Source organism: Phoenix dactylifera, chromosome 3, assembly GCF_009389715.1.
Source record: "Phoenix dactylifera cultivar Barhee BC4 chromosome 3, palm_55x_up_171113_PBpolish2nd_filt_p, whole genome shotgun sequence".
In the NCBI taxonomy this organism is placed as follows: domain Eukaryota; kingdom Viridiplantae; phylum Streptophyta; class Magnoliopsida; order Arecales; family Arecaceae; genus Phoenix; species Phoenix dactylifera.
Window position 1 is genome coordinate 942,219 of NC_052394.1, and position 26,729 is coordinate 968,947.

General features: G+C 39.6%; 2 protein-coding genes across 6 annotated transcripts; both read left to right on the plus strand.

Annotated features, from left to right (window-relative positions):
• The first annotated feature begins 256 nt into the window (after window positions 1–256).
• LOC103697264 (actin-related protein 5) lies at window positions 257–17,253 on the plus strand. 5 transcript variants are annotated; one of them, XM_039124161.1, is made up of 12 exons: window positions 257–471; window positions 604–674; window positions 1,218–1,342; window positions 2,547–2,591; window positions 4,641–4,743; window positions 4,900–5,009; window positions 6,497–6,606; window positions 6,709–6,799; window positions 11,082–11,513; window positions 11,725–11,852; window positions 12,606–12,948; window positions 14,706–16,459. In XM_039124161.1, the coding sequence occupies exons 1-12, from the start codon at window positions 371–373 to the stop codon at window positions 14,778–14,780; spliced, it is 1,734 nt and encodes a 577-aa protein (XP_038980089.1). In that variant the 5' UTR covers window positions 257–370; the 3' UTR covers window positions 14,781–16,459. The 5 variants fall into 5 exon arrangements, with proteins under 5 accessions (XP_038980089.1, XP_008777309.1, XP_008777311.1 ...); XM_008779087.4 differs by lacking the exon at window positions 14,706–16,459 and adding an exon at window positions 16,466–17,253 and having other exon boundaries at window positions 265–471; XM_008779089.4 differs by lacking the exon at window positions 14,706–16,459 and adding an exon at window positions 16,466–17,253 and having other exon boundaries at window positions 321–471; window positions 4,636–4,743.
• A 3,566-nt stretch (window positions 17,254–20,819) lies between these two features.
• On the plus strand, window positions 20,820–26,219 carry LOC103697265 (probable WRKY transcription factor 49). The gene is made up of 3 exons (XM_008779092.4): window positions 20,820–21,233; window positions 21,347–21,490; window positions 22,742–26,219. The coding sequence occupies exons 1-3, from the start codon at window positions 20,923–20,925 to the stop codon at window positions 23,319–23,321; spliced, it is 1,035 nt and encodes a 344-aa protein (XP_008777314.1). The 5' UTR covers window positions 20,820–20,922; the 3' UTR covers window positions 23,322–26,219.
• The last annotated feature ends 510 nt before the right edge of the window (window positions 26,220–26,729 follow it).

Here is a 26,729-nt window from a genome sequence, read left to right on the forward strand (position 1 = left end):
TTGGCACTCTGAGGTATTCTATTTTTTAACCTTATTGGGTGTATCCGGTTCCGTCAGGTCTGATCCACCTGCATTAGCAAAAAAAAAAAAAAAAAAAAAATCGGGCAACGACCTGACCAAACTAGACCCATCATGGGTAACTGAATCCCGCACGGCGAAATCCAGCTGGAAAAAATCCTAGTCCCGTTACAGTTCCGTCGCACGCGGAACTCGAGTTCACACGGGAAGCCCCACCATCGGGCTCTGCCCTCCTGCACGGCTTCTAAAGCTCCCTAGTCCCTCTTTTCTTCTATCATCGTCGTCGGAGAGAAACCCCGAGAAGCTCCCACCAATTTCTCCATCCCGCTGCCAAGAGCGGAGCGGAGTTGCGATGCCTTCGATTTTGCGGCCCTCGCGGCAGTCCGATTACGATTGCTTCTCCTCTACTACACCAATCGTTATCGACAATGGCGGTTCCACCTTCCGAATCGGGTATTATCGAAAACCCTAAACCCTAACCAGCAATTCTTCGTTCTTGAATTTGTTGTTGTTTGTTTTTTCTCTTTTCTCCTGTATGAACGATTTCTTCTTCTTGATGCCCCCTTTCTCTTTCTCGTATTCTAGATGGGCGGGAGAGTTGGATCCTCGCGTCACCTTCCGAAACGTTGTCCAGAGGCCTCGCCACAAGACTACCGGTACGCCATTCCCCTCTCCACTTAACCTCGCACTAACTACAGACACATAGCTTCTGTCTTTGTGCTGTTTTACTGAAATCTACCTGGATACTGTGAGTTTTTTTTAATTGTTTCTTGCAAAAAAAATCTTTTTATTTTCCAATCCTCTGATGGCCATCAAGGATTTACATATGCCGACTCTGTTGCATCGGCCGCATCCCAAAGTGCAGGATATTTCAATGAGCGAAGTTGTTCATATTCTTCTTTTTATTGTTACTTTCCTGAGAGAGAGAGAGAGAAAGGGAGGGAGGCTCACCTGTGCTATAATTACCCGAGTCATTTCGTTCTTGTTCTTGTTCTTGTATTATTTTTAAGATTTCCCGTGGCAAGCAAGGGCTGCTGGTTTTGTTAATTATCATTATCGTGAACACTCGGGTAGGTTTTGGTGATTACGATCTTTCTTCTTGGAAAGAGTACTCCTGTTTTTCTTTCAGAATTTCCAACTTAAAGCATTACACTCTGGATTTCTTATCAATCTAAATCTGGCGATCTTCTATAATGCAGGAGAAACTGTTACTATTGTTGGTGATCATGATCCTGCGCTGATGAAGTACTTTGATTACACGCGTACATCTCATCGTTCAGCCTTTGACAGCAACGTTGTCTATCAGTTTGAAATAATGGAATATGTTAGATTACTCACCATACTAACTATTTTTAGGTGGAAATAGTCATTAGAAATTTGATTCAAGAATTTATCTCGCAGAATGGTGCTGCTAGTTGCTTGTTTTTTTATTTGTTTGTTTGCTCAACGAATCACCAATTAGCGATACTATTTATCTTGCTTTTTAATTCCGTGGTCTGATTTGATAATCTGAACTTGCTCTCTTTTTCAGGATAATTCTCCTGATTCCCTTTAAACTGCTGGGTGCTTGGGAAACTCAAGACCAAGTGACCAATGCATTTAATGCATGTTGACTGCTTATAATATATATGTAAAAAATGACTGTATATACTAGAAATGAGAACAGATGACTGTATGATCTAGGAATGCAAATTAGTAAAAATTTTCTATTTTGTGATATGTGAATATACTTTCATGAAGATGTGTGATGTGTACATTTTTTGATGTGACATGGTCCATGTAATTATGCACAGGAAATACTTGACATATAGGTCCTCCAACATAAATTGCAGGTTACAAACTTAAGTTTAACCAGTAAATATTCTCCTATATATAATAAAAAACTCCCATGGTGGAGAGTGAAATGTTCATAAGTTGCTTACCTCAAGAGAGAAGGGAATTTATAAGCATACCCTCTCCTTCCATAGATGTGTCCTGCTCTGTCTATGACATTTCCTGAGACTACACAGAGTAAGGAAAATATCTTTGTTTAGATGATATGAAAATATAGTAAGGTTAGAGGTAGCAAAACTTATAACATTATCATAGCTGCCGACCGCATTGTGATTGTCTAATATGTTTTTAATCTCCTGTCACATCATAGATTTCACATATTAGCTGCTTATTATATTTTCTTCAGTAAAAATCAGGCGCCCTCTACGATGGGCCAGAAATCATCATTAAATTCCTTTCTCTCATACCTTCTGTGCCTTCACAAATATATATTACTCACACTTGCATCAGAAGTGTCCAGTTCTAGTATTTCTAAACCATTCCATATACTATCTATTGTTCTAACTCACAGCATGACTCATGCTTCATTGGAGTATGCAAACTGACCTTTTGCTGATCCTTCCTCTATGCTCATCTCACGTTCATTCTCATGTTTTCATTTGATTAATCTATCAAAATCTTGTCTTCAGGCTTTTTCCTTCTTTTTTTCCTTTTTTTTTGTTATTTTCTTACATGCATCCTTTTTTTTGGTATAGGTCCTTGATTATGGTTTTGAGCGATTGGGTGCCGATGGTTTGCAGGTACATTGGTGTAATATTCATTGCCTGTCATAGGAAATGGTTCAAAAGACGATGATGCTTGTGTGTTTTACTATCTGAATTCCCTTGTTATCAGTCAGTCTTAATTGTTGGTACTAGCCAACTTTTCAGTTTTACAGAGTTACGCATATTTGTTTGGTCTTAGAATACATGATATGCGACATGCTATAACCATTGTTATGTATGAAATTACTATTAGGATTAATACCCATATAGTTCTTTTTTCATCCATTGCTATGGTAAGTGCCATAATTATCTTACTACTTTACACCACTGCAATCTCAGACCTTCTATCTTCCCGAACCTCAGAATTAGATGCTCCACCTTTCCCGACACCATACCATCACCACCTCCATTATGACCATTTCTGCAGTTTAGATCGCATGACCAATTCATTTTTTATATTTACTTATTGCTTTATTCCCCAAAGATTCTACCTCACATTATTCATATAACTTCTTTATGGATTTTTAACTAATATATTCTGTCAACATCCTTTTTCCTTTGTGGCCATGTTGATCGAGATCCTTCTTACAGAACTATATGATTCATATTTTTTAAATTCGTTGTCTTCGTACTCATGTCCCATCTTCTTCCATCTATATTTCCTTAACTTAGCAAATCCATCCTGCACACACACAAAAAATTTTGTCAGCCTATATCAAAAGCTAGGATAGAGGTTCAAGAACAAATTTTGGATACTCTTGTTTTTAGGTTCTAGAGGGTGAGCCTTGGCGCAATGGTAAGGTTGCTCCATTGAGACTAGGGTGTCATGGGTTCGAACACAGAAACAACCTTTCCACATGCAAGGGTAAGATTGCATATATCTGATCCTCCCTAGAACTTGCAGTAGCAGGTTCCATGTGCACTGGGGCATTTTTTCTTTTTTTTAGATTCTAAATCTTATTGTGATACCAATTTATGCTCTTTTTCCTAGATTTGAAATTTGATCTTCTTGATTTACACTAATTCTCTCTCTTGATCTGTGCAATCAATGAAACATACAATAGAGGTGATGTTATTATATTTGTAAAATTTTCTTTTAACAATTGACCGTTACAGACATATCAAAATGATCTGTTCTAATCTGCAAGTTTTTTTGGATTCATTTGTTTATAGTCAAGGTACATATTACGGTATCTAGTACCACCCCGAATAGAACTGGTGGGGAACCGGAATGGTTCACCCTGTTGGCTTGGTAAATGGGCTGAAACTATCAAATAGCTCCTTTCGGTTCACCCGTCGCTCGATCTGCTTACTATTCCACCAAACCCCCACCCCCTCCCCTTCCCACTTGCGCCTCCCATGTGTCTTTCAAAGTCCTTGAAGCCCTATTCCCATTGTGGATTCCATCTCTTCCGGCTCCTTCGTCTCCTCCATTTGATCCGCTTGTGATTGCCCCCCTACACCCTCCTTGCATCCTTTGAAGCCTTGACACCCCCCCCTCAAAAAAAAAAAAAGAAAAAAAGTTGTGGACCCTTCCCTCCTTCAGCCTCTTCTCCTTCTCCGGCCTCTTTCTCTCTCTCTCTCCCCCCCATTCCCTGTCCTTGGCTACAATCGCGGACCTGGGAGGTCTGGCTATGGATCAATCCATGCATGTGACTCCCCCCTCTTTCTCTCTCTCTCCCCCCCTCCTCCCTCCCTTACCTTCCTCTTCCACCTCTCCCTCTCTCTCCCTCTCCTTCTTCCTGTGTCGATACTCCTCGGAATGGCACGGTATGGACTCATACCATGCCGAACTGGTGGCCGGCTGGTATCCCCTCTGGTACTAATTCAGCATACCTTGGTACATAATTTTTTTAGATTTTGTGGCCCTCAATATAGATTCTCATGTCATTATCTTTTGGGTATTTTCTATGCACAATGTCCATTTCTTCTATATTAACTAGATATCAAACAATGCTTCCTATTCAAACCAATTCTTCAGTAAGATAGAAATTTGACAAAAATAGTTTGTTTTCATTTCTTTTTTTTGCTGTTATACTCACAACTTCATACAACTGTTCTTATGTCAACCTTGAGCTAGGGCAGGTGGATCATCCTATTATGATGACAGAATGTGTTTGCAATCCAATCTCCTCTCGCAGTAAAATGGCTGAACTCCTTTTTGAGACTTATGGTGTACCATCTATAGGTAGAATATCACCTAGAATTTTCTTAGAGTCTATTCTATTCTCTAAGGACATTCTATATTTTATTTTCCCTTTATAATGACATATTATTTCTTGCTTTAATGTGATGTTTGTTATGCTGTCTTGCCATTGCTTATGTTTGAACCATTGGATTGCAGCCTTTGGTGTTGATGCTGCATTCAGCTACAAGTTCAACCAACAGCATGGAATTTGCACTGAAGATGGTCTTGCTGTTTGTGCAGGAGTAACAACAAGCCATGTTATTCCTGTAAGATGCTGGCCTTGTGAAGTGCTGCTTTGACTCGAAAAAAAAAAGCATGCTAACTATTGGTTGCATGTTAACCTGCTTTCACCTATGCTAATAGTACTGATAATGAGTATTACTAAATGATTTAGACCACCTAAACAGAATTAGAACTATGTTGACTCATAAATTGGTGAATTTTTTTTACAGTTTTATATTTATTTTAGTCAAACAATTGAAACCCATCACCTTTTCATTAAGAGTATGAACAATGTTCATCAAAAAAATGGAACGACAAAAGATAAAGCACGAAGGTGATGAAGGTTTCTCACATTATTTTGAAGGGCTTGGTTCTTTCTAGTTGAATTTGTTGAAAGCTGATTGGTTGAACAACAGATTATGCTGTGAGATTTTCTCCCTGTATATTGTTTATTAGGGTTTAGAATATCTTTGTTAGAAACTTATTGAGCTTTTCCCACCTATTTGCTTTGTTATAGAATATTTATCCTTTTCCATGAACAAACCCCAGATGATTTTGACTTGATCTTAAGTTTTCATTGAATACAGCACTTTTATGTGAGCCTAAATGTTGGAGAGAATCACAAAAATGGCTTGATATATGCTGTGGGTATGGGACTCTGAACTTCTGCACCATAGCTTTTACCATCATTCCCACGGTCATCTATATTGAATTTATTCTTGGACATTGACCATCTTGTTGGCTGTAATTTGTATTGCCCCCCCCCCCCCCCCCCCCCCCCCCCTACACTTTATTTTATTGCCTTGTTCTCTTTAACCTTTTCACTTGTTAGGAGTTTTTTCCTTTGGAGAAAAATCAACTATTATATTATATTTAATTATAAAGGGTTTTCCCAGAACAATTCTTTTTTCACAGAACCAAGTAAAATTTATCGCATGAATATATAAATAGAGATCTTATAACCTCACACACTTTTTTTTAAGAAAAGCAGTAGAAAATATTAAAGTATTGACATCAAAAGAATGAAGCAGAGCAAGATGACTCTATGCTCTGGTTCAGAAAAGAGAAAAGGGTCTCATTTGATTTGCTTTTCCATATGACATTAATCAATTTAACAAATCCCATTACATTCTGCTTAAAATGTATTGCAGATATTGGATGATAGTGTATTCTCTATTATACGACTTCAAGGATGACATTAGTTTTGCTTCTTTTTTTTTCTGCAGATAATATGCATTTTTGCTATACATGGTTGTGTTTTACTCTTGCTGGTTTTGTTATATTCTATGTAGTGTGAGAATGATCTCTCTAGATTTTATCTTGGATTTGTCATATGTTAAATTGTTACATCATGCACAAAAAATAGTATATGCCTCTAGATGTTCTCATGTATAATTAACCAGAACACTTTTAGCAAGTAATGGCTTATGCATGAAACAACATGTGTGCATGCATGCTTGCATACACGCTTTTTATACTCAACTGAATTTTGTCCTTACGAGTTGGAGCCTCACCATATATGGTCTTTTAGTTTATTAAAGGGGAGCCTGTTTTGGAAGCATGCTGCAGAACAAATATTGGAGGGTATCACGTTACTGACTATCTGAGGCAGCTTCTTTCCCTCAAGTACCCCTATCACATGTATGTGTGTATCTTACTGCACGTTAGATCTAATTTATTTGACATCGAACTATTCCTTTCTGGGTTAGCTTGCAATTTTTATGCCTAAATGTGCTACCACAGGTCCAGCATAACATGGGAGAAGGCCGAGGAGCTAAAGATGGAACACTGTTATGTAGCTTTGGATTATGCATCAGAACTTGAAATATTTCAGGTTGGCAACTTGCTGTTTTTCCCCCTGTTTTTCATGCTCTTTTTTTGACCTTTTTTTGGTTTTGGTAGACTAAATTTAAGCTTAAAGGGATCAGAGTATTCCCTACCATACTATCCTGGGAGAATACCATTCTCTGGTACAACAGAAGGTCTGGGCAAAGCTGGCTCTTCTGGTCCCTTCTCTTGCTAGTGCCATCATATTTTGAATATATTCCTCTGATCTGGACTCTCCCTTTTCCTCGTTAATCTCCATTATTGCTTGTTGCAAATAGTTATCGGATATATAAAGTCTTTTAGGACTTTTAGAAGTAGATAACAGGGTGGAACAAGTCAGCTGATTTTTTGAAGACTTAATTTGATGCAATGTGCCCGTTTGAGCATGCAAGTACTCATTCTGGAGCAAGTTCAAGGCTCTTTCTTTTTTGAGTTGATTGTTTTATGTTCAAATAGTGTTCTAGAATCTGTACACAAGATTGATATAGAGTTTGGACTGCACTGTGATATTTTCTGTTTTTTTTTTTTGTCATTTTTGGGTTGTTTTAGGTGGTAAGTTTCTTGACGTATTGTCTAGGTGATTTTTGTTGCATAATTGTTACATTGCATGGAGGGGTGGTGATACGCTCGTGGGTGCTGGTTTTACATGTAGGAGGTTAAAAGAACCTGAGCAATGCCTATCATTTCATGAATCACATGGGGACCAGGAAACAGGGGGACTGGTGAGGCATATGATTATCTGGTGATTTTCACCTAAAAACTCCATACCTCTGTAATTTTTATAAAAAATATATGTTTGTGTGTACTATTTGGCTCTTTGGTATGGCTTTGAGATGTGCTGTGCTACCTACATCAAAAGTTATGACCTTCACAGTTCATCTAGACTTTTTTCACAGTCCAGGAAAATTTTGGAGGGCTGTTCCTAAGTTGCATGATTGCAACAGGGTAGATCCTTACCTGCTGATCAACCATATAAAAAGATTCGTGGCAAGCACCTTTATATAGGATTGAGATCATGATAAGGTGCTCATAAATGTGATTTTGGATCCTCTCCAATCATGGATGATCCAGAGAGGTCCAGTTCATATCGCCTGCAGTCCATGTACTGCAGAATGGCATTACTTTCAGATCATTTCCAGTTCAATCACGTGCAGTTAATACTTAAAGAAACAATAAGTGATTAAACTAGATCTCTCTAGTGAGTAGATAGCATCCAACCTCGAAATCTGCTCAGTCCTCTCACGAAGCCCTATTTTGTGTTGCACTATGCAGTCATGCCCATCTTTTGATGAGAGTAGCTCCCCATTGTTTGATGAGAGTAGGCTTGGGTGGTGTTGGTGTTGGTGGATAATATGAGGCATTGAATGGGTAAGTCACCATTCTTTTAAATGGATCATGAACGTATTTTATTTAGAAGGTTTTGGATAATGGTGTGTATTATACAGGAGGTTTCTATCGAACTCAGGTTCCATAAAAACACAATGATGAAGGAATTTAGGGTTTTGACGTGGATACCCTTATAAATATCTGAAATTGAGACCTTACAAATTCACTATTCACATGTATGCCCTTATAAATTTTTTTCCATCTATACCCTTGTAAATATCTAAAATTACATGTCTACCCTCACAAATTTGCTATTTACATTTATATCCTTATAAATTGTTTCTTTTTGCATGTATGCCCTCACAAATCTGCTATTAATGCGTATGCCCTTATAAATTATTTTTTCTACATCTTCCCTTAATTAAGTTAAAGGTATACATCCAAAAAGAAATACTTTATAAGGGTATAAATACAGGGTATAAATGGAAGATATTTATTAAAGTATATATGTGAAAAGAAATAATTATAAGGATATTCATGTAAACAGCAAATTTGTGAGGGTATACACATAATTTCAGATATTTATAAGGGTATACGTGCAAAAAATCCTATAATTTATGATTATGATTTTGCTTATCTAAGTACTTGAACAGCTTTGTTGTCATCTGGACATGGTCATTCTAGCATATGTTCTCAATCTTCATCAAGTGAATTTTGATGCATTCAGTATGGGAAGAGTATTAGGGGCATTAATCATAAATAGGCTTGTTCTGTTTGCATACATTCACCATTTTGTTGTGTTGTATAGACATGCCATGGCTCGCTGTTACTGTTGGGTTAGGAATTTGTGCTTTTCCATTTTTTTTTTTTTTCGCGGCGGGCGGGGGGGGGGGGGGGGGGGGGGGCAATTAAAGTCAATCATACAAGAGATGCTAATCTGTAGTAGTAACAATAATAGTTATTATAATGCATGATTCAATTCAACGATTAACATCTACTTGAATACCGTCGAAAGACTAGTGTACCTAAAAGTTGGTCTAATGTACCTATAATTAGCATGTATTTTCAAGTTGCAGTCATTGGACAAAGTGACAGCATCATTTCAAGTCTGAAATATTTTTAGGATCCAATGGAAAGTATTTCTTGTAGACCAGGGAAAAGGAAATGCTCACACAAATTACAAAAGGAATGCAAGAAAATACATGAAAATCACATATGTAGTTTCCATGGGATTGTTAATCTACCCTGTAACAATTTGGAGCCCTAGATATCCCTTGATAAAGAACAGAAGCTCTATTAGAAGATGCCACAAAAGGGGACAAAAAAAATCTTGGCCAAACAAAGATCAATGGAGGTTGCTATCCTTCTATTTCTTCTTCAAATATTCATTAGAGTTTTCTTTTGAAAATATGTGATCGGGATTTAGGAGAATCATAGCACCACTTTTTTTTTGCGAGAAATTGGACAAAGTCCAGCTTGAATTTTATCACCATTGGATGGGGATTAGAATGTGATATGTGGTGGGGCCCACCCCCACCTCAACAAGTAAGAAATAACTATGATGTGCTGGGACTAGAGAGGACCGTAGGGAGCAAGGTTTCAAATATCTGTATTGGACCTTGTAACCGTTTTTTGCTAGAATGGTATGGGTACCGGGTGCTGGCACACAGTATGGGACTACTTTCTATATGTATCGATGCTGGAAACCTATCGGAAAGTCTACAGTACTGTTTGTTCCGTCCCGTTCCGATAGTATTTGAAACCTTGATAGGAAGTGAGTTTGGATGAAAGATGCTATACCTAAGAAGAGTTCCAAATGGTGGTTGCATCTAACAAGAACTGTCATCAAACTATCAAAGCCCTGAAGAGAAGTTCCTTCAACAAATTTCCATGCCTATGACTCGAATCCTGTTAATTTCCAGATTTTCAGGGACAGTTGCCCTGCCCTGCTTCCCCACCCTTCATTTGGCACTGATGCTTACATAGGAAGCACTGTGCATACATCACATGTATACCACGCCTCTTCAATATTTCTCATTACTTGTGTGTTTTGTCATGGGCCTACTTGTCATTATCATGGGAGGAAAACAAATTGGCACTTTTTAGGGGTTCCTTAGATCATGTATCATTTCCTATGTGTTGCAGTAATTGCCCATCTTGCTAAGTCAATCACAATGCATCCATTTAGCTACTAGAAAAGGCATTCAATTCTTTATTAACTTCCATTTGTACTTGTACCAAGCAAAATTTATTCAACTTTCCATGCGCTTGCTTCTAAGCGCCCACCATCTCTAAAAAGACATTATTTTGACATATGTCTTGTTGCCCCACTAGGGTCTTATTTAGATGGTTTTATGTGCAACGAATGTTTGAGGTGGTGCCAAACGGGACACTTGCACTTGTGTGAAATAGCTAAAATGAGAGGAATGCTGATAATCCACTTTGGACACGGTATTGCTTGTGGTAAACTTGGTGCTTGAGAGTTCACTAAGATGGCCGTAATGGAATTTGGTACCTGCAGAGTTTGAATCCGAGGTGGCTACTTTGCAATGATAGAACAATGTCAGGTTAGGTGGTAATATGCTACTTGATGATATTGATGATTTGCTGACGGGCTGCATTAATATGTGGATGTAATATCTTCTGTCAGAAAAGGTTGGCTGCCAGGCTCTCAGAGGGGCCTGCATGATGTATAAACTAAAGTTTGGAGAAGTTAGTTATTGAACTTCTGAGCCTGCCAAGATGGTCAGGTCTGACCATCCACTTCTAGTTGGATTAATATACTGTTTACCTTTTGCATTAATATACTGAATTGCAGAAATATGGCGTCCAGTAGTAGTGAATGATGGAAAATACTTTATAGTTCTAGGATAGGTGCGAGAAGGCTTCCACACACTATTTGATCCATATTGCACCTGCTTGAACTTGTACTGTTTCTCTGATAAAATCTACTTCTGGTGCAGAAAGGGAAGAAAGAAGCTGAAGAAAAGACCAGGAGTTGGCAGCTACCATGGGTTCCTCCCCCACAGGAAGAGGCACCGTCTGAAGAAGAACTTGCAAGAAAGGCAGCTTTAAAGGAAAAACAAGGCCAAAGATTGCGAGATATGGCTGCAGCAAAGAGATCGATTAGAATAACAGAGTTGGAAAATGAACTACATGGTTTGAAAGATCTACTGCAGCAGCTTGATCAGGCGGAGGAAACCGAAATTTCATCTATTCTATCCAAAACAGGGTATGACTCCAGGCAAGAAATTGAGTCTGCTACTCAAAAAATAACACAATCCTTAAGGAAAGCAAAGGGTGAGCAGAATGAAACTGAGGAGAGAATAGATGCTTCATTAGCAGAAAAATATCCACTCACCAATGTCCCTGATGACATGTTGACACCAGAGCAGGTGTGCCAAGCTCTATATCCAATCCTTTTTTATGAATATCTTTTTAAATAAACTATATCTGGCGCAAATAGTGCTGCTATAAACTATATTTTCGAGATTGTGGGCATTTGTCATCCCTGATAGCTGTTCTGCTATTAGTAACTTTTGGAGAATAGATCACAGCCTGCTTTCGAATTTTAATAAAATGTTGACATTTTTTTTTATGTGGCAGCTAAAAGAAAAAAGGAAACAGATGTTTCTCAAGACCACATCTGAGGGTAGATTGCGTGCTAAACAGAAACGCTTTGAAGAGGAATCAATGCGGGAGAAGCAGAACCAACAAGAAGAAGAAAAACGCTTGTATGCTATCGTGTTTCTTAACAATTCTGAAATTTCTGCACGGAGGTCCCTTGATTTTTCTAGGAAACTATTTCTTTGGGAAGAAATTAAAATGAATGATCTGTATGTTCATGTTAAATCTTTCGCAATAAATACATGAATATCCTTTGCCTGCTTCTATCTTTTCTGTTATTGTAATATTAAGTAGATACTTGGCTTGGTTTATCCAGGTGTCCCAATGTATTTGAGAATTCAGCCACCATGCCCTTGCCCGCTCAAACAAACACAGTTACAAGGAAAATAATGTCAAAATACATTGACTTCTAGAGGCTTGAAAGATTAGTGATACTTTTTTGAAATCCTGCACGACTTGTTCTGTTCTATGAAAGAAGAAAACAGCATGATATGTTGATGCTTTGTTAGATTGATCCCTCTATGTAGACTAGTATTGTTTAGCACTTAAAATATTAAAGTCTTAAATGCCTTTTTTATCTTTAAAACATTTAGGTGTCTTAATTGCCATATTGCTGACATAATCATGCTACTTTAACCATGCTTGTAATGTCATGTCCAATGCTGAAAAGTGTTAGCACTTTGGAAATCATGTTGGCTTAAGTGTCCCAGTGAAGCCCTATATCTTTTTTTTTTGTTTTAAGAAATTAGAGTTTTCTAGCTTAAGTATCATTACAAATATCAACCTATAATTAGTTCAGCTAAATTATGTCTTTTCTTGATTCCTAGTTATGTTTATATTTTTTGTATATTCAAATGCAGAGAGAACCCAGAGCTGTACCTGGAACAATTACATTCTAGATTTAGGGAACTCACTGAAAAAGTTGAGCAGAGGAAACGGTTGAAGACAAATGGTGCCCGCACGAACGGTAATCAGAATTTGTCAGGTGGTGTTGGCCGTGGTGAGCGTTTGAATGCAGCTCAAAAAGAAAGGATGCGCCTCTTGACTACTGCAGCATTTGATCGGGGAAAAGGTGAAGACACTTTTGGAGCTAGGGATGAAGATTGGCAACTCTACAAACTGATGAGCAAAGACAATGACGATGAAGAAAATGGGCAAGAGGAGGATGAAGCAGAACTAGCACGTGTTACCTCTAGGCTTCAGGTTAGTTTCCTGCTATTGCTGGTGTTTGTTTACAATTGGCTAGTATTGTTCTCTCTCCCCCCACCCCTTCATGAAGAAGAGACTCGTGCTGTGGGTAGCCCTCTGCAAAATGTGCCCAACATCCCAAATCCCTTGGAAAGGTGGGATTTGAACCCAGGTCTTTTTATATAACTGCCAAGAGACCTGAATACTCTAGCCTGCAATATTTCCAAGTTAATAATCTTTAAAGTTTAAACTAATATCCTACTAAACTTGTGCTTTCCAAGTCAAATTGTTGATGACTAGTTACCTGGATGACAGATGCTCTTAATTTATTTAATATTTTAATTTTTTGGGGAAAAATCCTGATGATCGAACCAAATTGTTATATGATTAATTGGTTATCTTTACGATTATGGGAAAACTACTGATCATCTCTGCAACAATTTCTAGCTGGATCTTTTCTTTTGGTTGAATTCTTGAATATCTTTGGAACCGCGCAGCCACTTGTCTTTTGGGTGATAATGATAATTTAAACAACAACTGTAATTTGTAAACTTTTTATCCAGAATAAGGTAAGTGGAGGCCTCGGACAGTATACTTGGATGCACTTTTCCCCTTTATTCATGGATTATATACTCAATGCTTCGTTTTTTGTTCACATTTAGTTGAGCGAGGAGAATGGTTTCTCATCAAAATGTAGGTAGGTTGTTAAAAATTTGGGCTCAATGACATTGTACAACTTGAACTTGTTCACAGATTTGCTTCTGCCTCCAAACAGTGCTTAAAATTGAAGCGGGAATTTTCTGCAATCAGAGATAGATGCAAAAATGAATTCACATAGCTTTAAGGACTAGTTTGGTTCGCGGGAAAAATTCTCAACCTGTAATATTTTTTCTAGGAATATGATTCCTGGGAATGTCATGCATGAAAAAATGGTTTTGGCATGTTTGGTTGATCATGAAAAAGTGGCACATTTTAGAGTTGCTTATATTTGGTTGAGCATCTATTTTTCTGAGAAAGTTGTTAGAAATACCTATTATATTCTTAATAAAGAGAAAGACTTTATCCATAAATTTTGATTGCTTAAGGGTACTGTTGGGAAAAAAGAGAGACACCAATTCTCAACCAGTGGAAAAGTAGTTTTTTCATGTCCCCTATGGGTTTTTCTTTTCATGAAACAGGGAATCTTATTTCCATGGGAATGCTATTTTCCCATTTCTTTTCTATTCCTCCCTTCTCATCCTCCTCTCTACCACCTTATTGATTCCTGTTCACCCTGTTACTTTGTAGTTGATTTTGTTTTTGGCATTCTTCACCTTTATCTTCCACCTTCATCATTCTTGTCACCATTATTGTTGTTCTTCGTAAGAATCAGATATGTTGCTCCATTTCTAGTTTGAGCTTCAATTCCCTCATTTTGCAACTGCGAGGTATTTATGCAAAAGCCGCTTAGCATTTGCAACCAAATTTGTGTTAGATATTATCCGTTTGGTAGCTGCAAACAAAGCGTCAAGGTCGATTTGCCCTTGTGATGAACTCAATTATTAATTTACTCAGCCGGGGTGGTAATTTCTGGCTAATTTACCAGAATGTCACTTTCAAAGAGAACATATTTCCTTAACATAAAATGATTAATTTTTTAAAATCTGTTGTCCATGGTCCTTTGTTGTTAGGTTGAGAATCAGACATAAGCTATGTTAGTCCATTTTTCTTGTTTAAATTTGATAGTTCTAAATGGAAATTTTAAAACTCTTTGGGATGGGTTGGATTTGCAGTCTGGACCGGATGAGCTCTGGTCAGTGTTGGAGAAGGGGAGGTGTGAAAGAGGAGACAAAAATGAAGAAGCATAGATAGAGGTCCCCAAAACGTATCTCAACATTACATCATTGGAGAATAATGTAGGGCCTCTGAAGTGGATCCCAACACACAAGGCTTATTACCTATCACTGTATAGCATTTATCAAGGATTTGGGTGGCAATGGTGCAGGGTCTGTGCCAGCTGGCATGTACAATAGTGGGCTAGTACTGGCGCACAGCATAGCACAGCACAAGCCTTGCAGGTGTGTGACCAGCTAGCCCTCTGGCAACTGCTTTTAGAACTTTGGTCTTCAGTAATGTTAGTCTTTGCCTACTAAAAACTGTAAGATTGCAAATATAATGCAAGGTCTTTTTTTTGTAAATATCTATATATTTTCCTATTTAGGGGCACAAAGCTGATCCATGCTGCAAAGCACAAACTCACAATGGTTATCTGCTCACTATGTCTTTGTTCCTCAGCATTGCTGTCATTCACACTACTATAATTCTGTTGGTATGCTTTCTTTTTATTGCTAGTTGAAGACTTGTTAAGGCATTTTTAGATGAAGCACCCTTCTCTGTCTGCTCAAACAAACTCAGATATTTCATGTGAGAACTCAGATATCCAGACAGCGCCATGCTTGTTTGCAGCCTGGATGGCGAGCCAGTCAGTGACTTGGTTTGCCTCCCTGTACACATGGGAGATCTTACATGCTTCACTGTTTGGATCATACTCCAAACATCCAAAAAATTGGCTGGCACGATCCATTTGATTCAAGGCATTGGGTTAGCCAGTGATTTCCTTTGAGGCGATTCATATGCTTTCTTCAGTTGTCCTGTTTGATGAAGAAACTATGTTGCAAAAACATTATAAAAAGCTCTTTTTTTTTAAAAAAAAATATTTCTAAAAAAAATGGTTTCTGTAAATCTACACGCAATTTTGTCTGTTTGAGTAGTTCCTCATGGGATTTCTGGGGAACTAGTATATGTTTACGAGTATGGCGGCTGCAGGATATATTCCTGTACCTTAAGGTTCCTCTTATGGTTGCATAAGTTCGATTTTGAAATATCACCTTGGATTGAACCAACTGAATAAGATATGTGTTCTATAATTTGGGTTATCTGATCCGACTTGATTGCATTTCTTGTCTATGTAATGTCAAGTTATTGATAAGGTTAATATCATTGGACTTTTTAGTCTTTCTTTGTTTTTCTTTTTTCAGTTAGACCAGTTCTTGTGCTGGTTCAGTTTTGCTAGGCGGGGATCCAACATGTTTAGATAAGGAATTCAGTTTTAGACTCAGGCTAGTATCTGTTGCATGCTGCTTTACTTGGCTGATATGTAGATCTGCCAATAATTCTTATATTCTTCTAGATATTGTTAGCTATTGGTTTCTATGACATGAATATTTTTCCTGTATGTGAAATCCATTGAGCTATAATTTTGAACCATATACTGACGCACAAACTTAATTATAAATATTTTTTGATATCTAGACAAGCTATTTGGTACAAATTACAAATTACAAACCCTGACACATGAACTTAGTTATCAATTAATGATATTTGATATTCAGACAAGCTATTTGGTACCAAATTACAAACCCTAAACAGAAGTTCAGGTTAGCCTGCATTGCGTAAGCAAGGATTCGCTCTTCAAAGTAGTTTGGATTGGTCCTGAATCTCCTGATGAATGATTGGTATCACCTTCAGATGTAATCTGTTTATCCTTTTGCAGGATATTGACCCTACTTTTGTTGCTAAATCTGATACGGTGCCACTTCAAGGGACCCCTGAACTCCCCCGGTTCCGCCCTCTCACTGCGGAAGATTTCCAGATTGTTATTGGTGTTGAACGTTTTCGATGTCCTGAAATCCTATTCCAGCCCAACATGGTCGGAGTCGATCAAGCTGGCCTTGATGAGATGGCTGGAGTGTCATTTCGGAGGCTGTCTACAGTAGATGATGCTGTTAAGGATCGCATCAGTAATTCAGTACTTGTTACTGGTGGCAGTTCTCTCTTCCCTGGTTTGGTGCCTCGCTTGGAAGCTGGAATCAGGCAAATTCGCCCGTACCTCTCCCCTTTAAAGGTTGTAAGAGCATCAGATCCAATATTAGATGCATGGAGAGGTGCAGCAACCTATGCAGCTTCTCTACAGTTTGCAACACAGACGTTTAGCATGCAAGATTACTATGAGAAAGGTGAAGGCTGGCTTCGGCAGCACCACATCCAGTACACTTTATAATGGTCTTAGCAATGAAGGAAATGAGGCTATGATGGATAATTTTTAGAAAGCTCTTGTTACTTAAGTGCAGTTTATTTCATTACGTGCATGGCCTTAAATCTTTTAGTTAAAGTTGTAGATGTCTCACATATCTGCTTCGATGACAAGCATGCGGAGCTGATATATCTCTATTAACTTTATTAAGATATTGCTGATTGGATGGTGTTTCCATGGCTAACTATTAATCATATTGCTTTTTTTTTTCTTAATAAAATAGATAATCTAATATGTATTCGCCTGAAGGTTATGACAATCTGTGGCTATACCCATGTCAGCATGCGCAAGGTGGTTCTTCATTACTAGACTTTTCTATTAAATTATACATGAATGCTTCTCCAGTATATATAAATCCTTCTCCAGGATTTCTTGTAATTGATTGGATATATTGCATGATAATTAATGCAAGATGGACTCTGTGACCGTTTCTGTGAACTTTTAAGGAGAGAATTAGTTTTGCATTTTGCTGTAAACCCTTTAAAGCAGTGATGGCAGAACTGATCTGAATCGGATGGTTTGGTTTGTAATGAATCGTACTGGGATAAAGCTGCTCAGGTTGGTTTGCATATAAAATCTCTCCCACCTTTGGTGGTTTGAGATTCTCTCTCGTTCGCTTGCATCGTCGATGCTGCTTTCGATGGTATTGACACCATTACACATTGCTTGCTTCTCCCTCGTCAACATCGGCTATCACCGGTAAATTCCTTCTTTCTTGCTCTCTTCTCTTGCTAGGGTTAGGGTTATAATTCCTTCTTTTTTTCCTGTGTGTCCTTGTTGAAGCTTTTGTCAATCGTCATTGTCGTGGCCTTTATCCTCGTTGAAGCTCTAATCTGCTGAGTCTCTCTCTCCATCTCCATGTTTTGGTATATTCTGCCATGGTATGTTAAGGAGTTGTACCAATCGGTATAGTTCATGATATTGGTTTGACGAATATTATGTTGAAGAGTGATGTAAGTTTTAAGAAAGCTCATTGCCAGTAGTAAGCCTAAAAGCTTCCAACTTTTCATGCAGCGGAACTGTTAGCTCCCCAGGGGAAAAAATTGATTTTTGCCGAGAGTATAACTAGCGTATAATTGGGTAAAGCTTGTGAGTTTGATATCATACTCGACTGCTGTATGCAGTTTAACAAAATTTCCTAGCATCATGGCTTTCTATATCATTGATCTCCTTATAATTGATGTAAACTATTGGTATATAGTTCGACCTTTTCTGTTTGCAGGTACTGCAAGGCAGAACAAGAACTGTGCAGAACCAGAATGGAAAATTCTCAAACGAAATTGCAATGCTTTGATACGTCAAAGATAGAAAGCGGTCTGCTATTGTTTAGTTATGGTAAAGTGGTATGCTAATGGTTAGTTATAAATGTGGACAGAGGAAATGAGTAATTATGATCAGTCGGCCAACAATTGGGCCCATGGCTGGGTTAGACTGACAGGTTCGAAGGCCATTTCTATTGGGCTGGCAAACGCAAGCTCAAATTGTTGGTACAATTGGCTGGAACTGGGCCTGTGGTTACAATTTCAGGATCATAGCAGCATGTGGCTACAATATCTGGGCGGTAAATAGCCCAATTTTATTTGGCATGCAAGGATGTTCTTCCCACATTTGTTGCTACGTATACCCAAAGGGAAGGCAATCAAGCTGTTGGTTGGTTAGGAGCTAAGCTCTTGATAGGGATTTCTTTGCATCATCTTATGATGTTATTCATCCTCAGATGCTGACCATTTTGCAGGCTGATGCTTCTAGTGTGGCTTTTCAGGGGGAGAAAGATGAGAAGTGAAATTTCTGTTGTTTTATATTGTGGTTGTGATTCGTTTACTTCTTTGTGTTAGCTGCGTTTTTGATTCCTTTCCTTCTTTGTTCCAGTTGTATAATTTCTGTTTCCTATAACTCAAATAGTTTTAGCCGTTCCTTCCCTTCCAATTTACCCAAAAAAAAGGTAAATTTTATTTATTTATAGATAAGAGTGGGGAGTCCTGGCCAGGACATTTAGCAACGAGCAGCATTTTAGTAAAAGGTCACGAGTGGTGCACGCGTACGCGGTCCCTGCATGGATTAATTATGCAAGCCATACGAGGAGCAGGAGTGGAAGCATAGCGGTCCTACCAGGCCCCTTGCAAAGAAGTCAAAGGTCTAAGGTCGACTGATTTTTACCTTTTTCTTCTTTTTTTAATGGAAGAGGGAGGTGTCACCGTGGTGATCCATCCAAAAATCTTATTAATTTTGAGAAACTATTTGCAAACTTAGTGAAAAAAAATTGCAGCAGATGCTCCTCTTTGAGTCTGTTTCTCCGAGTTAGATCCGGGCTCCAAGGACAACATCAAAAGGCTTACGTTTTTTTACCTCCCTATTGCTTTATCATCCTCCCTCTCTCTACGTCTCGGCAGGATTATTAGGCAACGTTTATCCTATGGGATCGACGTCGGGGAAAGACAAATCGAACTGCTTCACACGTTACATGTGACACGAGCGGACAAAATCCAAGCAGTGTCCACTTAACGTAAACTCCATGCCGTCCCCACCGGCCGTTGACTCTTCTCTCTCTGTCGTCTCAGCAATCCCATCCCATGTTCCGGCCTCATGGCTCCGCAGCGCGAGCGCTGACTCCTTGCCTACACGCCCTCCCCTCCTCGTCCTATCGCCCAACACAGCGAGCTGGCTCGCCCATCCCCACCCTCCCACTGCCGGTCAACGTCTTGTCTCCTTCTACCTTGGCTTTAATTTCTTTTGTTCCTTTCCCTCAGAACATCCTCCATCCCTCTCCAAAGTCAACCCCACATACAAAAAAAAAAAAAAAAAAAAAAAACTAATGAGACACCCTAATCTTCCCTCGCTCCCAGGCAATTGCCTTCATTGGTCGACACGGCGGATGTCAGAGCGATATTTTATATGATTACGATTCTTGGTGCTACTTGGAACTTGTGGCGAGCAAAACTGCCCGTAACTAAGAGATGGAGAGATGGCTCCTGAGGGACAATTTGTGAGCCAGCAAATTTTGACCGAGCTTGGGGTCTGAATGAGACGATAGGTTCAGGTACATATGGAAATGCGTTTGAGATTGTAGGAGCTGGGCCTAAGTTGGCAGGATTATTTTAAAATTAATTCCAAGCCCAAAATTTGAATAAGATTCGATTATTTATGGCTGATTCTAACTCGATCGGATTTATATTCTTAATTAAAGAAAAAAAGAAAAAAAAATCTAACTTGCAATGAGCTGTTCATGAGCGACTTGGATCGATTGTTTGCTCCACTGAGAGTCATGGAATTAGAGATGAGCACATGGTGGTCATTTATGGTGCCCTTGAAGGAAACTCTTGTCCTCATGCCTTCATATGTTGATACTTGGGATGCAAGTCTTATGGTTTCTCTTTGAGGGAATCAATGCTTGTAGTTACAGGGGAGGGAGGCAGGTTAGGTAGGAGGACTTAATTATCCAGAGGCATTTGCTGGGTTGTGGTGGTTGTAGATTGATAGTCTCAGCTAGAGAGAGACTCGCCAAGAGCCCTCTCTTGATCCAATCGACTGCCTTCCTTTACTTTGATGGCTGTGATTTGGACTCTACAGCAATATTTTGATAAGAGAACTCACATGGAACATTAGTTGGATGGTCCATCCATCATCCTTTAGTGGCTGACATTGGCATTGATTGAGAATGGCAATTGCGGGTCGGGTGGTTTTGGTCAACATAAGATAACGTCTTTAATCTTAACAATAGAAAAGAAAAGAAAAGAAAAAAAAAGAAAAGACGGAGAGATTGTGGTAGGGGTTCACAACTAACGTACGGGTGGAAGAGTGGTAAATTCCGGGAGGCTAGATGCTTTAAAAGGCTCACCGTTGCATGAAAGCAATGCACGGTAGAAGCGTCCTTGTTTGTCCCCATCCCTTCTCCAGTCTCTTCTTCCTTCCTATGTTCTATGATCCTCTCCCTTCCCTTTCATACCAGTCCAGCCACACTTGCAAAGCCAATGGAAGAAGTGTACGAGTCGGAGGCCAATTGGCTCGATGGCTCGTGTGAGGAGCTTGTGAGGGAGCTCCTTGATGACACCACACCTTTCTTCGTCTTGCCCAAGGTCACAGAACCCGAACCAGATACAAGCCGTGAATCCATGATCAACAAGCTCATCTCAACAGTCTACTCGGGTCCGACGATCGGCGATGTCGAGAGTGCACTGTCCGTAACCTTTCAGAGTGGCGATTCCGACGGCCACGGCGGTTCCCGACCCACGTATGCTAATGGAGCCTTTCTTCTTCATTTAGACTCAATTTTCTTGTCTTGGCAACTCCTAGGCCTTTGGATTGTGCTTAACTGGCTACATGTATTTGCTCTTGTTCTTGCAGTATCTCACTGCCAGAGAAGGGATTGAGTAAGATGGAGAGTAAGTATACCTTAAGGATCAAGACCTATGGGAATGGGCTTGCTGATGATGGCTACAAGTGGAGGAAGTATGGGCAGAAATCCATCAAGAACAGTCCCAATCCGAGGTCCATTCTTGTGTCTCATAAGAGCTCACTCTTTAAATGCTGATAACTTGATGGTAGTTTCGTTAAATTCATATGACCATGCTTCGTCTTCGAGGAATGCTGTGTTTTACTGCGTTCTGCCATTCCTTCTTGCTGCTGCTGCTGCTGCTGTCTCCCCCTTTTGCTCTGTAATTCTTCTCCTATATGTTTTCCAATCAGATGATGTCAATACGTTGAGCTCCTCAAACATACATAATAGCACCTATTTTTCTTCCTGTTCCCTTTGCGCCAATAGAAAAGGAATAAAAAGAGAGGAAAAAATGGGGGAAAAAAGGGTAAAACAAGAACGTTATACACTTACTACGAGCAGCGTTGAAGATACGAAGACTGGGAGATGACTATTATTCTTTCAAGTAATTTTAGATTTTTTTCTAATTTGCATTAAGTGTATTTTTTATTTAAAATAGAGTTTTTTTTTATTAAAAAAGTAAATTTACTTGAATCTCTGGATTTTGAGCTCCCACGTCCATCATTGGAGTCACAGACAAATCCTCCATCAGAGTTTGATATGAACAGGACGGACATGCCCCTACCACCTGAACGTACCAAATTTCTATAACCGTAGAACGGCAAATCTTACATGCAACAATTTTCAGCAACCTAGAGACACCAAAAAGAAAACTATAAGCTTCTTTCTGCACCCAGAATTCTCCTTGTTTTGCTAGATTTCTGCACCCAGAAATCTCTCTTGTACAAGATCACTTACAGTCGTACTTAATTTCCAAAAATGAGAAAAGATGCGTACAGGAAGGTGCAATATGAGTGGAAGCATCCCCTTCCACACCTGCATGCTTTATCTCCTCCTGAAATCCTACTATTTTGGGGGCAAACTCATAAATAAGCCACACCCCACCTACCCCGTGGAATTGGACGCCAGCCTATTCTGAATTCTTGCATTCTTCTTTCCATTCTAAAAGGCATATCCTGCTCTGCTTTTGATCCTTGCACACCAGCTTAAGTGGAAATCAAGGGACTTATTCTCGCATCTTCTCTTCGGTCGACCTGCTTCTGTATGTGACAAATATAAACCTGCACGAAATAAAAGTTCACCAGAATTTGCTTAAGGCCACCGAAACAAAACCTTTGCCTCCCTGGTTGCGTTTACAGCAACAAGCAAGTTAACATCCATGCATCGCAAAAATGTTATCAAAATCCCTGAAATTCTGTATCACTGTCATGATCTGATTTTATTTTTTATTTTTTTGCTGCCAGGAGCTACTACAGGTGCACCAACCCAAGATGCAATGCCAAGAAGCAGGTGGAACGGTCAACAGATGATCCAGAAACCCTCATTGTCACCTATGAAGGCCTCCACCTCCATTACACCTACTCACATTTCTTCTTATCCCGGCCCCATGATTACTCAACTGCCAACCTTCATGTGTCTAAGAAACCGAGGATCCAATCCATGAGCATGCAGACGCCGCAAGTAGCCGATTGCCCACTTACAGAGAGCATGGTGTGGAGCCCATCGGTAATGGAGCAGCAGCAGTTGCAGCCTGGGGCTGCTGGAGACCAGAGCCCAGAAGGAGAGGTTCTGGAAGTTGGTGTGCAGAGTCCGGTCAGACAGGACATTTCCCAGCACGGGTTTCTTGAAGATCTCATGCAGAGCCGACAAGGGCTGTTAGAAGATGTCGTGCCCTTGCTGGTGAGAAAGCCATCCAATTCAACCACCTCTTCATATGACCCACACTCCACATCACCAGCATCTTCTCCTTCCTATTCTTCCCTTTCTTGGAGCACACCCAGCTCTTCTTATCTTGATGTGGGAATATTCTCTGGCATCATCTGAATGGAAACTGGCACTCAAAAGGACAAAGATAGGAGTATCCAAGTGGTAATTTGGTAGCTAGAATGATAAATGATATACTTTATCTGGAATTGCATGGGTAAAATGAAGTTACTCCACTCCTCTTTTACGCCATGTAATACTTGGACGGCTGGATTGAGAGTATGGTAAGGGAGTACTGAGAATAAAATGTACAATATGCTAACAAGATGTATATGTACAAGAAATCTATGTACAATATAAATATTGGTATTTTGTGGCTGCAGGGATCTCTACTTATATGTCCCTTTTTGATGCGTCATAACATTTTATATTGTAACAGAAGGATTTCCTTGGTATAAAATGCTTCCGTAATTGATGATCAGCACCCAAAATTCTTTGTTGTTTTCCCTTTTTTTACTGTTTCCCTTTTGGTGAGCAAGGCCAAGTTCAAGAAATAACAGTGGAGGGAATCAAATCAGATAAGTTGCAGAGTTTAGAAGTTTTAGATGATGGAATCAAAATTTCTACTATCTACTTTAGATAAGGAATTTCAATAAAGATCAAACTCAAGATAGGGAAGTCATGGCCCTCTCGATAAGCACATTATTATAAAATGCATGAAGACTGAAACGGGAGAAAATTTCAGATTATTCAGAGTACATGAATATAACAGTTAGACGCTAACCAAACTTAGATCACTCATGCTTATAACCTGAACCAGGATCCAACTCATCCAGCCAGTTACAGAATCAAAATTTGAAGTCTTACCATTATGTTATACAGTGGGTCCAGTAAAAATGTTCCAGCCCAACAATACCTGAATATAATGTATCAGAGAACTTCGCAAAACAGAACCAAGTCAAAGGGGCAAAATGAGGCACCAAACCAACTTCTATCCACCAATGCAAACATGGAACTGAACCCACCCTAACCTGATAATGTAAAGTAAGTTTCATGTCCAAGTTTATACTGTGTCCAAGTTTATACCATGAACCAGCTCAGTCATCTCGCAACCCAACTTTATGAATGTAAAACTTTGTATCACTACTAGGTAGAGATTAAAGTTATGGGCAAAGCCGATTATATGATGTCGAAGGCAACGAGATTGCATGATGACTCTTGCATGGTAATGCAAAGAAATTATTTGTTGGCCTGGCTCACCAAGCAGATACCTAATCAAATTCACTTTTAGCCCAAGAGGAACAAGTCTCACTAGATCTAATAGCAATGATTTAGCAATACTAAACACTTAATTTGAAAATGCATAACTGAGTTGCAAAACCCACCTGCTATTATCCCTAATTAAAATGAGACGAATAAATGCTGATACAAGGACTCTTCTAGTGTAAGCTTGCAAAAAAAAAAAAAAAAAAAAAATCTTTGCATATGCAAGCAGTGCATAAATCATTGGCTAATCAAAAGTCTCATGAAGATTTGGAAGCAAATACTGGTACTTTTAGGCATAATCCAGTTAATGGAGCCTCATAGAGCAACATTAAAATGCATACTTCTGTAAAATCACCATTAAATAACCTTGGGCAGGAGATTGAGGATATGAAAGTGGTGCATTCAGTACTAAGTTTCCAAAGTGGCTTTTGCCATGGATGGACCGGATTAAAGAAAGGCATAGTGGGTCCCGTAAGAATTTATATTTGTGGTTGGTTGTCAAGTGATGCTTTCCATTAGTCAATTTAGGAAGGCAGCTTTTCGATATACCTGTTTTTAGAATGTTTGTCATGTAAACTATCCTATCATTTTTGTCCAAAGGTGCTACAGTTAATAGACCATGTCAGAATGGTTATATTGCAAAGAGGTATTGTCGAAAGTGCACTTCAATGTGCCGAATAAAAGGATACTAGCTAAAAACAGAACATGTATCAGAAGTATCAGGTATGAAGATATTCAGATTTTGTCACCCAATCTAACATAGGACTATCAAGCACTATGTGCACTGATGTTGGGGCTAGCCTCCGATCCCACTTGCACACATATCTTAACCAGCAAGTCTTATTTTATCCATATCGGCTTATGGATCATAATATGATCCACCAAAGAAGATTAGTCTTTGTAGTCGACTCAATCTTACGCTAACCCTCTCAGATGGCATGATTTTATGACTTCTATGCACTAAATATGAAACACGTACAACAGAGATACGATGATTCAAACATAAATCAAGAAAAAAAGGGCTTACAAAAAAATATGACTCCAGTAAATCTTTATCACCGGTAATGGTATCATCAACCCACTAAAACTTCTCAACACCACAATAGTTGCTTGCCACATCTACTAACGTCTCATGGGGAGTAGATTCCTTTATTAATACTTCTAGACACACACACGCGCGCGCGCATAGAGAGAGACTATATTTCATGATTTAGGCAGATAAACAAACTAGATAGCAAGGTCGGAGGAACCGGTACCGGGCACCGTACTGATTTTTTAGTGGCACGAGTCGGTATGGGCCATGTCGGGCCGGTACCGACGATGGCACGGTACCGTGGGAGAGAGAAAAAGAGAGAGAGGAAAAGAGGCTGGCAGAGGGTGGCGGATGCTGGCGGAGGACTGCAGGAAGCCGGTGGAGGCTTTGTCGAGGCCTCCCCCCGCGGCCCTCCCTCCCCCACTTGCTCTCTCTTTCCTTCTTCTTCTCCAACTACGAAAACGGGTCTCCACCAGTGAGCCACTGGTACAGCTCGAGACGGTTCTGCCAACCTTGCTAGATAGAGTATACATTAATTCTAGACCTGCTCAAAAATTGGGTGGCTCACCCAAGCCCGGCTCTTTTTGGATGGGCCTAGGCCTGATTTTTTTAGCACGGTGGGCCGAACCATGACTAAAAATTGAGCATGTCGTCTGCTCCCCCCAGCCCCGTTGCCATTGCGCCATCCCCTCTTCACTGCCGTGTTGTCCCCTCCACTCTCCCTGTCGCCTTGTTGTCCCCTCCCCCTCTCCTCGCCGCCTTGTTGTCCCCTCCCCCTCTCGTTGCCGCCTTGTTGTCCCCTCCCCCTCTCGTTGTCGTCTTGTTGCTTCTTGTTGTTCCCTCCCCCACTCACCGTTGCCTCAATTCAAAAAGCCCGAGGCCCGACCTAACGTCTGAAGCTACCGTGCTCGGGTCTGGAAAGTAAGTCCGAAGCCTGGATTGGGTCGGGCTTAAGCCTAACTAATTTTGGTTACGCATAGGGCTGAGCCCGGCTTGAACCAGGCCCAACCTGCCCGATAAGAAGTTCTCATTAATTCTAAATTGTTGATAATCCATACGTTTCACCTTTAAGCAACAAAGGGATTGTTCTGACTAGGCACAAATTACTGATTTCTACTTTGCCAAATTAACTTTCCTTCCTAACAGCACACTCGATTGTGGTTAATATCCGAATAGATTGGATAATATTTGTCCTAGGATCCATTTCTATATCTGAATCCAACAGGATA

Coding starts and splice junctions, on each gene's coding strand:
- LOC103697265 (XM_008779092.4), top strand. CDS start 20,923: ATGATCCTCTCCCTTCCCTTTCATACCAGTCCAGCCACACTTGCAAAG. Junction 21,234..21,346: donor CACGGCGGTTCCCGACCCAC/GTATGCTAATGG, acceptor TTGTTCTTGCAG/TATCTCACTGCCAGAGAAGG. Junction 21,491..22,741: donor AAGAACAGTCCCAATCCGAG/GTCCATTCTTGT, acceptor TTTTGCTGCCAG/GAGCTACTACAGGTGCACCA.
- LOC103697264 (XM_008779087.4), top strand. CDS start 371: ATGCCTTCGATTTTGCGGCCCTCGCGGCAGTCCGATTACGATTGCTTC. Junction 675..1,217: donor GCCTCGCCACAAGACTACCG/GTACGCCATTCC, acceptor TCTATAATGCAG/GAGAAACTGTTACTATTGTT. Junction 4,744..4,899: donor TTATGGTGTACCATCTATAG/GTAGAATATCAC, acceptor ATTGGATTGCAG/CCTTTGGTGTTGATGCTGCA.